Below are 13,401 nucleotides of genomic sequence, written 5' to 3' on the forward strand. Positions count from 1 at the left end.
GACAGAGCGTGAGCAGGGGAGGGGCAGAGAGAGAGGGAGACAGATTCCAAAGCAGGCTTCAGGCTTTGAGCCGTCAGCATAGAGCCTGACGCGGCTCTTGAACTCATGAACCGCAAGATCGTGATCTGAGCCAAAGTCGAGCGCTTAACTGACTGAGCCACCCAGGTGCCCCTGCACGTATACTTTCTATACATATATTTATTTTTATAATACAAGTGTACATATTTATGCCATATGTAGTATTTTTAAAAGATTATCGTCTTATGTTAATTAAAACTTGAGAAGTCAACAGAGAGGACACGTAGGAAATTTTAGGAAGACATTTGATGTAACTTTATTTTAAAATATGGGCTTCATATAGAGGCTTAGTCAGTGAAGTGTCTGAATCTTGATTTTGGCTCAGATCATGATCTCATGGTTGGTGGGTTTGAGTCCCACGTCTGGCTCCATGCTAACAGCGTGGAACCTGCTTGGGATTCTCTGTCTCCCTGTCTCTGCCCTTTTCCTGCTCTCTCTCTCTCACACACACACACACACACACACACACACACTCTCTCTCAAAATAAATAAGTAAACTTAAAAAAAAAAAGTTTGATGTAAAGATTCTCCTCTGAGGAAAAAAAGTGTTTGTTTTTTTTTAATGGGTAGGTATCCAAAGCCAGTTTTCCAGTTTGCCTCTTATTTAAAAATGATGATCCATGCTGTACTTGAATGTGTGTGATACCTGCTGCTTTCATTTTTTCTTAAGCACCTAACTATATAGTTATGTATATGTCAGGTTTGGTGCTCAGTGCTTTTCACTTATTTGTCTCATCTAACGATATCTCATCTAAATTCTTAAAGTAACCCTTTGAAGAAGGCATTAATTACATGTTATAGATGAGGAAATTGAAGCATAGAAAAGTTGAAAAGTTTTTAGGATAACATATGGTGGGCTAGGATTTAAAGTAAAGTCTGACTTTAAAAGTTGAGTCCAGGGTTGCCTGGGTGGCCCAGTCGGTTAAGCGTCCGACTTCAGCTCAGGTCATGATCTCGCGGTTCATGAGTTCAAGCCCCGCGTCAGGCATCTGTGCTGATGGCTCAGAGCCTGGAGCCTGTTTCAGATTCTGTGTCTCCCTCTCTCTCTGACCCTCCCCTGTTCATACTCTGTCTCTCTCTGTCTCAAAAATAAATAAACGTTAAAAAAAAATTAAAAAAAAATAAAAATAAATGTTGAGTCCTTAATATAATGGACTGCTTTTAATACTGTTATGGAAACTAATGATCTTCTTTGATTATATTTATGTGAAAAGAATACGTTCACATTTCCTGCTGTGCACTGTGGACACCATCTTGTTACAGTCCCCTGCAAACCTATCCCCTGACCTAAAGTTCTGAAACACTGGTTATAAATCCTGTCGCCTTGGCAAGGCCTATAGCAGGGTGGAGTCAGGGTTTTGAGGTGGGGGAAGGGATCTGGGCATTTTCTTTTTGTTTTTTTTTTTAAAGTAGACTTTCTTTTTTAGAGCAGACTTTCTTTTTTAGGTTCATAGTGAAGTTGAGCAGAGAATACAGAGTTTTCATATACCATATGTTCCAGAACATAGCCTTACTACTATCAACATCTTGCTCCGGGGTGGGCACTGAGTTTTGTGATGGTAGAATAGGGCTGAGAATGCAGGCAGTATACTAGGAGAAACAGAGGAAACCCACTTGCGGCACTTAATTCCCCTTTCTTCCCCTTTACTATTTTCAGCATTGATACTACAGATCTCACAGGTCACACTGCCTGGGGATTGCCCTTAGGGTGAGTGAGAATTAGGGATTTGATATAGATGGGGATTGGTTCCTGGCAACTCCAGAAAATAGGGGGAAGGAAAGGACCTACAAATAGCAAAGTTGTGAGTAGTAGCATTGAGGGAGAAGGTTAGACTCTACCTAGCCCTCTTGGTATATAAGTAAGTCAGTTGTGTTGTACTTCTGGAAGACTTCCACTTGGAATTCCTGGTTTTTGATTTGTGCATGCTTTTTGTAAACTATTAACCCAATTGTTTATTGTTGGATTGTTATTGTGTAGGATTAATTTCAAGTTTTTTTCCTTTTTTTTTTTAAAGTTCATATGAGAGATCCTAATAATCAACTTCACATAATCAAAAATCTGAAGATAGCAGTAAGCAACATTATCACCCAACCACCTCAACCCGGAGCCATTCGGAAGCTTTTGAATGATGTTGTTTCTGGCAGTCAGCCTGCGGAAGGATTAGTAGCTAATGTGATTACAGCAGGAGATTATGACCTCAACATCAGTGGTATGTAGTAAGTTTTATTACTACTATTTAAATGAAATTTTCTTTTGTTAGAAAAAGTAATTCTGTATCTTGGAAATCATTCAATATTTAAATGCCTACTGGGTGCTAGAGCCTGGGAATACAGTATTGTAAAAAACCAATCCTTGCTTTTACAGAGATTATAGTCAAGTAGGCAGCCAACTATGAATTACATCATTTCATTTTGTTTTTTTATAATGAAAATGTTTTTATAGTTCTAATTGTAAAGTTAATAGAAGGCTCCATGAGGACAGGAACTTTGGCTCTTTATTTTCTTTCCAGTACTTAAAGTAATGCCTAAAACTTATGCATGATAAATCTTGAATGAAAGAACTAGCAGTAGATAAAAAGCAATATATTCTTTTGTGACATAAGTGATACTAAAATGAAAAGAATTAAGTTTATTTTACTTTTTATCCTGCTTGGTGTTAAGTTGAAGACATTTTTCTAATATATGAGTAAATATTTAATTTTTTGTAAGAGCTTATTTTTTAATTTTTTATTAAAAAGATTGTTTTTAATGTTTATTTTATTTTTGAGAGAGAGAGACAGAGCATGAGCGGGGAGGAGCAGAGAGAGAGGGAGACACAGAATCCGAAGCAGGCTCCAGGCTCTGAGCTGTCAGCAAAGAGCCCAACGCGGGGCTCGAACTCACAGACTGCAAGATCATGACCTGAGCCGAGGTTGGATGCATAACTGAGCCACCTAGGAGGCGCTCCCCCAATTGCCTTTTTGAAAAGCAAACTTGCTTAGAGTTCTTTGTATCTCTTCCTAGTCTTTTAAACTTCCAATAGCCTCTTGATAAGATTTCATGATTGACATTAATTTATCAGATAATCTGTTTATCAGGATCTCCTTCCTGAAGTTTTCTCTCTGCATTCTTAGTGAGGAATGATATCATCTGTCAGTGGGGGAGAAAATTTGGTTCTCAGTGGTGCAAAAATCCTAGATATTACAATGGTTTGTGACTCTCCAAAGGACCATGGTACATAAATAGGTGCACGGTACATGTATATATCTGTGAAGACTAATTAGAAATGTCTAAAAGGCTCATAGGGGAGATCACAAAATAAAAGTTGTGAAACACTGTTCTGCTGCACGTTGGACTAGTTACTTTTCAAGGTCTGTTCCACAACTGTCAGCCTGGGGATTTCCTTCCTTTCTCTTCTCTGTAGACTCTCAGTTTTATCTTTTTTGGTATATTTTCTTAATTTGGTGAAGGACATCTCCAGTAGCTTCCTGAGAAAGGTCACTTGGAAGGTAAAGTTTTTGAGCCAATTAATGTCTGAAAATGCTTTTAGCTTTTGTATTTGATAGTTTGGCTATATATATTGTTGGAAATAATTTCCTTCAGATTTATTCCACTTTCAGTTTCTGGTATTGCTGTAAAGAAGCTGGATGACATTAGGATACCTATCCCCTCATTCCCTCCAGCCTTCAGAAGCTTTTAGAGCCTCTTTATCTCTGTTTTGAAGTTTCATTTTGGGCCTAATTTAACTTTTTTTTTTTTCACTCGTATCAGCAGCCCCTTTTGATAATTTGGGCATACATACTCTTTTGTTAAAAAAATTTTTTTTAATGATTTATTATTTTTGAGAGAGAGAGAGAGAAACAGAGCATGAGCAGGGGAGGGGTGGAGAGAGAGAGGGAGACACAGAATCCGAAGCAGGGTCCAGGTTCCGAGTTGTCAGCGCAGCCCTATGCGGGCGGGGCTCGAACCAGCAGTGAGATCATGACCTGAGCCGAAGTTGGCCGCCCAACCGACTGAGCCACCCAGGTGCCCTGGGCATACATACTCTTAAACTTGACAAATTTTTTTATACTGTTTCTTGGTTAATTTCTTCCTCATTGTTTTTCCCTGTTCTTTCTGGAACTACTTGTTAATTGGATGTAGAACTTCTCAGTTGCTCCTTTAGTGTTCTTTCCTTTTTTTATAAATATTACTCATTTACAGCTCTGTGTCTTTTTGCTTTACTTTCTGGGTGATATCTTTATCTCTGACTTTATTTTCCTAACCTTCCGTTGAAATTTTAACGTTTATTGTGTGTGTATGTGGTTTGTTTTTTTTTTGAAACTTTGCCTTGCTCTCTTTGTTTTCCTATTTGTACTGGGCAGTTCTTGTGTCATGTTGTGGTATTTTAATTCAGGAAATTAATAAATTGTTGTTGGCTTCTTTTAGTATTTAAGTTTTCTTTTATCCTGTGTTTTCCTCTCATTTGTATTATTTTTTTCAGTTTGTTTTGGTCACTTTTTCACATTGGAAACTTTTCTTACATATCTGCTGAGACTGTGGCATTATTTTCTATTTCAAACTGAGAATTAAACGCCCCACTGGGCATAATAAACTCTTGTTATCTAGTGGACTTCTGTACTGGGTGGTGAGGCTGTGAATAGGCTTTAGCATTGCCCAATACTTATGGTTCTTTTATTTGGGGCCATTTCATTTCTCCAGAGAAAGATGCTCAAGTCTGATGTCTGACTATCTGTAAAATGGGGGGGGGGGGGAAGCTGTTTTATGTCTGTTTATTTTTTAACAGTCTATTAAAGTAGTTTGGTAGATACAGAACATCATTTCCCCATGTCTGAAGATTCCTTCCTATTTAACCAAATTTTCATTATCTTTTATTTTATTTTCTTGTCCTTGGTGCTGAGTGATGAAAATACATATTAATTTTATAGCTAGACTAATTTTGACTGATTTTGGGGGAAGATATAGGTTATTGGTTGGTTAGAAAGAAAATGGGTTATAACATTGGCTAGTATTGTCATTTATTCTCCAATTTTTGTCACTTTTCATATAGATTATGGTATTTCTAAGAAAGCTTTTTCTCTCATATAGCAATGAACATGAAATTGTTACATTGATAGCCCTCCTAAACAATATATGGGTTATTCTCATAAGGTATTTGTTGGAATTAAAATTTTATATGTTTATATATGGCACCAGGTTAGATACTACTATTTGGCCAAGATTGAATGGTTTTTTTTTTCCCCTTTACCTTCCATTTGGTTAATGTAGTATTATAATGTGAACAAAGTATATTAGGTTTTTCAGTGATTGAGGTGAAAGGTTTGGTAGTCGGCATAAATAGCTAGGAATAGAATGTCCTTTAGTAAAACTGTGATTTATATAATCTGTTTAAACCTTGTGAAATGACCTGTCTAATGACTTAATTGTAAGTTAGTTTAAAAACAAATAAAGAGTAGTTGTAAAATGCTTAGCATGGAGCAAGAGAGGTTTGACATTTTAAGAATTACATTATATACATTTATAAAAATGTGAAAACATACCTCCTTATATTTGATTACAAGGTAAATATACTTTGAAATTTCATTTAAAGAAGTTTTGTTATTGTCATACTCAAGTAATCAAATTATAAAGTAGATGTTGTCAACCTTACCACTATTGACATTCTGAGCCACATAATTCTTTTTTGTGGGGAGCTGTCTTCTGTTCATTGTAGGATGTTTTGCACTGTTCTGGACGTATTTGCCTAGAAGTCAGTAGCACACAACCCCATCCCTAGTGTGACAACCCAAAGTATCTCCAGACATTGCCAAATATTTCCTGGAGGTCAAAATCACTGTTGGTTAAGAAACCATTGTTTTGAAATGATGTTTATGAAGAGGAGAGGGGCACAAAACTTTAGTTTCAGAATCTTTTTACTCATGTAGGTAATATTTAAAGGATTAATAGGTAAGTAGGTTGTGGATCATTGTGTAGGTTTAGGAATAAGTCAGTTTTATTTTTGCAAATGTATATTCCTATATGTGAATATATTTGTGTGTATGGCACAGACACTAATTTTAAAGCAGAGGTAGAAAATGCTTGTTTATATCTTTAAGTACAAGTGAAAAATGCTTATTTACTGTTGGGAATCTTTCACACCTTTTAGGAGTATGGACTTGACATTTTTTTTGTTGTAAATTGATTCTGTTAAGGAATTTTAACTGTTGTATATCTTGTTTATTTTAGCTACCACTCCATGGTTTGAGTCTTACAGAGAGACCTTTCTTCAGTCGATGCCAGCATCAGATCATGAATTTCTGAACCACTATTTAGCATGTATCCTTTGACCTTTGTGTTTTCTTTTTTCTTTAATTTATTTTTATTTTTTGACAGAGAGCGCACGAGTACACAAGTAGGGAAGGGGCAGAGGGAGAAGGAGGGAGAGAATCTTAAGCAGGTTCCTCCCTTAGTGCAGAGCCCGAAGCAGGGCTTGATCTCACGACGGTGAGATCTTGACCCAAACTGAAATCAAGAGTTAGATACTTAGCCGACTGAGCCACCCAGGTGCCTGACCTTTGTGTTTTCTTTCCTTTCCTTTTTTTTTTTTTTTTTTTAATTTTTTAACGTTTATTTATTATTGAGAGACAGAGCATGAACGTGGGAGGGGCAGAGAGAGGGGGAGACACAGAATCCGAAGCAGGCTCCAGGCTCTGAGCTGTCAGCACAGAGCCTGATACGGGGCTTGAACTCACAAATCATGAGGTCATGACCTGAGTCGAAGTTGGACACTTAACTGACTGAGCCACCTGGGCGCCACCTGGGTGCCCCCTGACCTTTGTGTTTTCTTAAAATCAAATGTTTTGGAAATTAGTAATCTCAGAAATAGTTCTATGAAGGCAAATTTTTAATTTTTTTTTTTAATGTATATTTCTGAGAAAGAGAGTGCAAGCGGGGGAAGGGCAGAGAGAGAGAGGGAGACACAGAATCTGAAGCAGGCTCCAGGCTCTGGGCTGTCAGCACAGAGCCCAACGCGGGACTCAAACTCACAGACTGCGAGGTCATGACCTGAGCTGAAGTCAGACCCTTAACCAACTGAGCTACCCAGGTGTCCCCTATGAAGGCAAATTTTTTGAGAGGACATGGGAGAATAGAAAAATTATTTTTCATTGATGATGCTTCAAGTTTTTGTGACTGTTGTTTTTGTTAAATGACATCCTAGACAAGACTGGTTTTAATAAATTAATTTTTATTACAGAGTGAGAATACTGATGGCTTACTTACTGTTTTTCTTTTTTCTCCAGCTCAAATATTTCATGTTTAGTAAGTTTCTGAACCAAAGAGTAAATGTGAACTGTCATTGTTAACTGCTTTTGCTGATTGCATCAAGATTAGTTTCTTATGCAAGATCTCATATATAAAAGCAGTTTTCCATTATTTTAGTAACCTGTTTTATAGCTGTTAACCTCTTTTGATGCTTATGACTTTTTAGTTTTCTTAATGAGGTTGCAGAGAAAGTTAAGAGGTAGAATAGAGTATGAAACCGCTGTGAGATGGAATGGAGAGGAGCAAGATTCAGCAGAATTGTTCATTGTGTTGATGTGTAACTTTGATATTGTCCATTTTTATGTTCATGGATTTCCTTATATATGTAAATGACCTAAAAACCATCGTCAAAAAAGTATTTGAGATTTAAAACCTTGAGTTATTTGGAAATGCTGGAGAAATTATTTTGTGTTTGCAGTGAAAATCTATGAAATCAGATTTTTTAGCTTAGAAAATTTCCTCAAAGTTTATTTTAATAGGATAATATGTATCATTTAGTGATAAGTGATAATTACCTTAATATGGTTTACAAGGTATGTTGGTAGCATCATCTAGTGAAGCTGAACCTGTGGAACAGTTTTCAAAGTTATCACAAGAACAGCATCGAATTCAGCACAACAGTGACTATTCCTACCCCAAGTGGTTTATACCAAATACACTTAAATATTATGTACTTTTACATGATGTAAGTGCAGGAGATGAACAGAGGTAAGCTTTATTTTTTTAACTAAAAATGTTTCCCTGTTATATGATTAGATATTAGTTTGCACGTTTTATTTAAATTTTAGATGTATTTTTTTATCTAAGAAAGTAAAAATACTAATAAAACATTTAACTATATCTTTGTTATGTTCAACAGCTAAGTTATTTTATGTTAGATTTCATATGCTTATCCAAACTTTGCTTTCAATATATATCTGTTACTACAATCTTTGTACCAAAGTGCCTGCCATTTTACACTTGTAGGTCTTAGCTGTTATTTCTTACTTTCTCATTTTTTTTTTCTTTTCTCAGTTTTCCTTTTAACTTTTCACTTCTTGACTTTTTTTAAGGGCATTTCTGTTTCCACTCTTTACCCTATTGTCACTTTGTATTTTTAGCCTTGATGTTTTCATAGTCTCAAAAGCATGCAGACATTTCTTTATTTTCTCTTCTCTTCTCCCTTCCTTCCTTCCTTCCTTCCTTCCTTCCTTCCTTCCTTCCTTCCTTCCTCTCTCTCTCTCTCTTTCTTTCTGTCCATCTGTCTTCCTTCCTTCCTTCCTTCCTTCCTTCCTTCGTGTCTGTCTTTCTTTCTGTCTTTCCTTCTGAGAATGGGCACAGCGTGAGCGAAGGGCAGAGAGAGAGAGAAGTGGGCCTCACCTGGGGCTTGAGCTCACCTTGAAGCAGGGTTTTGTGCTCCCCTTATGCTCACCTGAAGTGGTGCTCGTGCTCACCCAAAGCGGGACTTGAACTCAGAAACTATGAGATCATGACTTGAGCTGAAGTCAGATGCTTAGTGACTGAGCCACCCAGGTGTCCCCAGACATTTCTTACATGTCCTTTAATATTCATTATTAGTGATTTGCCGTAGTCCTTTTATCTTTGGAACAAATGATTAACTTATCTTTAAAAATATAGTAAGTTCTTAAAAAATAAGATAACATAAAAAGCAATTTTATTTTTATGATTTTGGAGTTTATTTTGACTTTTGATTTGGGATGTGGATCAAATTAATTTTTTGTTTAAAATTGTCAGTCTGATAAATCAGTGCCATTTAGGATATACAATCAAATAATCATTTCTTGCCATTGTTTTGAGCACATATCATTACCTTTTAAATAAATTTTCCTTTTACGTATTTATTATTTTAATTAATTTATTTGAAAGATTTTATTTTTAAGTAGTCTCTACACCCAACGTGGGGCTTGAACTTACAACCCCAATGTCAAGAGTCATATGCTCCACTGACTGAACTAGCTAGGCACCCCATAAATTTTCCTTTATAACCAAAGAACTTTTCTGAGGAATAATTAATATTTAGGATTTTTTCTGAAATCATAAACAGGCTGTAGCCTGTGGATGAAGTATACTATGTAAATAGAAATAATTTGAACTGGCTATTAAAATTAGTTTCTATCTATAGAATGTGATATGTATCTTTCATATTGAAGGGTTGTAACTAGGATATTTAAGTGGTAATTCAGGTATTAGATCAGTGGTTCATATCTTTAGCAGTATCACTGGTAAAGTGAACAGTTTATTTTATTGTACTTGAGTGTATATACACATACATATACTTATATCTGCTTGTATACATTTATAACTTTTATTAATCCAGCCTTAATTTTATAGTGTGTAAATATGATTCGGTAGTCTGGCAGGCATGTTACTTGTATATTATTATCTTTTGCATTTAAATATAATACAAAATTTTCTCTTCCCCCCCCACCCCCTAGTTGGCTGATTGACTTAAAAAGATACCATTTAAATTAGATTAGCCCTATGTACTAAAATTTCAGTTTTCATCAGAATATGCTGTTTGCTTCCTAGGCTGTGTTATCACTACCAGCTAGCATAGCTTAGTTAACTTAACCAATGCAATAAAACTACTTTTTATTGCATCTAAGATGTAACTCATGGATTCAGCTATTATAAATTTTGCAAGAAAAAAGGGTGGATTTTATGTAATAAATAAGTCAGCTGCTCTTCTTGAGTTTTCTTTCCTTTTCTGTCTTTGAACTGTGTCCCTTTGAAGACAGCTAAGGGAAGGATAAACTGTAGCAGTGAAAGATGTTTTGTAAGTTTTGGGGTGCTATACTTTTCTGTTTCGGCGCTTACGTTTTTTGATAAATGTTTGTTTTCTCAGATGGAATTTCCAAAAGCTTCTTCCCTAAAGCCTGGTACTTACAGTTGAAAGAGTTCTTGATCTAGAAGTTTGAAGCCATTCTTTGGAAATTTACAGTGCACATTAGTAAATGGAAGGCTTGGAGGTGGTCTGCTGGTTTTGTTTACTGTAGTTCAACTAGTTTGACCACCAGAATGGTCTCTTTGACCGTTGAAGCACATTTTGTTAACTCTGCTTTAAGGTGATATCCAAGCTAGCTAAATTTCAGTTAGGGTCATGATCTTTGTTTTAATTTTTTTACTATTTTATATCTGCTTTTCTGTTCTGCCTTTTTTGGGGATTATTTTTGCATTATTTTAATATCTGTTATTGCCTAAGGTATGCTCTCCATTTACTACAAACTTTTTTCCATTTTTTATTTTAGAGCCGAATCAATTTATGAAGAAATGAAACAGAAATATGGAACTCAGGGTTGCTATTTACTTAAAATTAATTCTCGAACATCTAATCGAGCATCAGATGAACAGATACCAGATCCTTGGAGTCAGTATCTTCAGAAAAATAGTATTCAAAACCAGGTATATGTAAAAAACAACCATGAAGCAAACCACAAAAGCTGTATTTCAGTTTTATGACATAATGGCATCACTGTAGAATTTTTTAAGTCTTCGTTTAACTAGTAGAATTGTTTATTTATTTTGTGGAATCTAGCTAGTTCTGATCTATCAGCATGTGAGCTCTTAATTCAGTGGTTTAAAACTGTTTTTAACTAACACATAATCCCTTATATGTATTCCATTCAGGTATATAATATCCGTATTAATTGATCTTTTCTTAAAAAAATGAAAAGTGAATTACATAAGAATTGAATGAGATTGGCTAGACATGTAGAGAATAGAAGTTTTTACTTGTACATATAATTCCTTATGAATGCTTACAGTCAATTCTTTATTATCCACATGCTCTGGGGTTGCCTTCCTTCATTTTCAACATGCTGTTCTTATGGCCACCTTTTGGAGCTCATACTTTTTAGGTGGGTGGGCTTTTTTCCCTAACTTTCCTTTGATTTCCTTTCCTTCTGAATTTTCAGGAAGTGTTATTTCTTCCTAATTTTCTCCTTTCTTAATCTAGAGTCCTAGTCTAATGTTAATTGCCTATTAGTTGAAGTGGGTAGGTATAAGGTTTCATGGTCTGTTGAACTTCTAAGATAGAATTGTATGCCACTTGGTAGTAGTCAAATATGAAGTTCCCATGTTTAGTTCAGATAATCAGGAGTTGACTTTTCTGTGTGTGTGTGTAGAAGAGGGATTTTGTAAGTAAATGAAAATATAGTTGTGTTCTGTACATTTGAATTACATTGGGTACTCTATGATATTCTTTTTAAAATAACAATTATAAAGTTTGTGATTTTTGATGTCTTAATATAAATATTATTTAATAATCTGTTTGCCTTATTTTTCTATCTAATATGTGGAATTTTTGATCCAAATATAGTGTTATACTGATATTTACTCACTTTAAGAAAATGGGAAAAAGTGAGAAAAAAGAAAAACCAGTTGCATATGAAGGAGTTTTATTTAAAAAAATAGTCTTTCAGGGCCACACTCAGAATAGGGACAATATTGAAAAATGGAATTTATTATTATTTTTAGTGTTTATTTGAGAAAGGGTGTGTGAGCAAGCAGGGGACGGGCAGTGAGAGAGAGAGGGAGAGAGAGAATCCCAAGCAGGCTCCATACTGTCAGTGCAGAGGCCGATGTGGGGCTGAATCTTACAAACTGTGACATCATGACCTGAGCTGAAATTAAGAGTCAGATGTTTAACTAAGTGAGCCACCCAGGCGCCCCCCAAAAATGGAATTTAGAGTCCAATCATTCTAAGGAAGGGGAACATAAGTCAAATTGACCAGTTTGAGAACTTTTAAAGAAGACAGAGGTATCAGAAATTCTATAGCTAGATGCCAGGATTGGAGGATAGCTTTTTTATTTTTTATTATTGTTTTTATTTTTTATTTTGAGAGAGCAAGCAGGGGAGAGGGGCAGAGAGAGAGAGAGAGAGAGAGAGAGAGAGAGAGAGAGACACACTCTCAAGCAGGTTCTACATGGAGCCTGATGCAGGGCTCAATCCCACGACTGTGAGATTTTGACCTGAACCAAAATGAATAGCCGGACGCTTAACAGATTGAGTCATCCAGGCACTCCTGGAGGATAGTTTTAAAGCTTATCAAACCTAACCCCTAATCTATTTTAATTTCCTTTACCTATGAATAACCTCACCTAGTACTCTCTTCATGTCTGAACAGCTGGAGGATCAACCAAAAATTATCTCCCTTAGCTTATACTCCTTGGTACTTTGGGACCAGTTTTTCATTAAGTCACCTTTCAAAATGTAGAAGGATAGTTTTTGTGTCCCCTTCTGTATTTACCAGGCTAAATATAACCACTTTTTTCAACTCTTTCTTGAGTGGCAGTTTCTTGTCCTGATCGCTTTTATCTTATTAAGTACTAGTTTGTAATTTCCCTCAAAGCATGACACTCAGAATAATACCTCAAATTAGTCTGGGTATTTTTATTTTAAGTTTGTTTTGTGACTGAGAAACCAGTGCCTTTGTACAAATAAACATTGCATTGGATATATTTCTAATGCACTGTGATATATTCAGAATTTACTCCAACCTGTTAACACATGTCCATAACCCAGGAGATTTCATACCATCCTCTTATTTTCCCCTGCCTGACTCTAGTAGTCCTTCTCTCTTGGCATTTATTTCTTACTTCAGACAACTCTGCAGGTATTCATGTACTTATTACATATAAACAGGTAAACTGAGGTAGAGATCATTTGAATTCAGAAGAATTAGGATAGTAGATTGAACGTGAAAGGGCGTTTAGGAATATAGTAGGTGTGGATTAGAATGATAAAATATATGAAAGAAATTAAGAATTTGGAGGACTAAAAAGAAAGTGTCTTGCTAAAACAAATAAATGAGGCATATAGTCAGCAGAAAAACCACAGTTGTTGATGGATTTGGTGATATCTTAAACATGATTAATTAACTAACTGCTAATGCTTTTTTATTTTATTTTGATAGGAATCATATGAAGATGGCCCTTGTACTATAACTTCAAATAAGAATTCTGATAGTAACTTGCTTTCATTGGATGGATTAGATAACGAAGTCAAAGGTCTTGATATACTTTCTCTAAGTTTCTCTTTTA

General features: G+C 35.6%; 1 protein-coding gene across 2 annotated transcripts in view; it reads left to right on the forward strand.

Annotated features, from left to right (window-relative positions):
• Window positions 1–13,401, forward strand: part of TRAPPC8 (trafficking protein particle complex subunit 8) — an 84,016-nt gene that overhangs the window by 6,222 nt on the left and 64,393 nt on the right. For both annotated transcript variants that reach the window (XM_047086937.1, XM_047086938.1), the window contains exons 2-6: window positions 2,094–2,288; window positions 6,283–6,372; window positions 7,893–8,067; window positions 10,608–10,761; window positions 13,275–13,368. In XM_047086937.1, coding sequence (XP_046942893.1) covers window positions 2,094–2,288; window positions 6,283–6,372; window positions 7,893–8,067; window positions 10,608–10,761; window positions 13,275–13,368 — 708 coding nt within the window. The remainder of the gene's footprint in view (window positions 1–2,093; window positions 2,289–6,282; window positions 6,373–7,892; window positions 8,068–10,607; window positions 10,762–13,274; window positions 13,369–13,401) is intronic.

The sequence above is a fragment of the Lynx rufus genome, unplaced genomic scaffold (assembly GCF_022079265.1).
Source record: "Lynx rufus isolate CCGP_SWC_20201006 ecotype Redwood Valley unplaced genomic scaffold, mLynRuf1.p SCAF_22, whole genome shotgun sequence".
In the NCBI taxonomy this organism is placed as follows: Eukaryota; Metazoa; Chordata; class Mammalia; order Carnivora; family Felidae; genus Lynx; species Lynx rufus.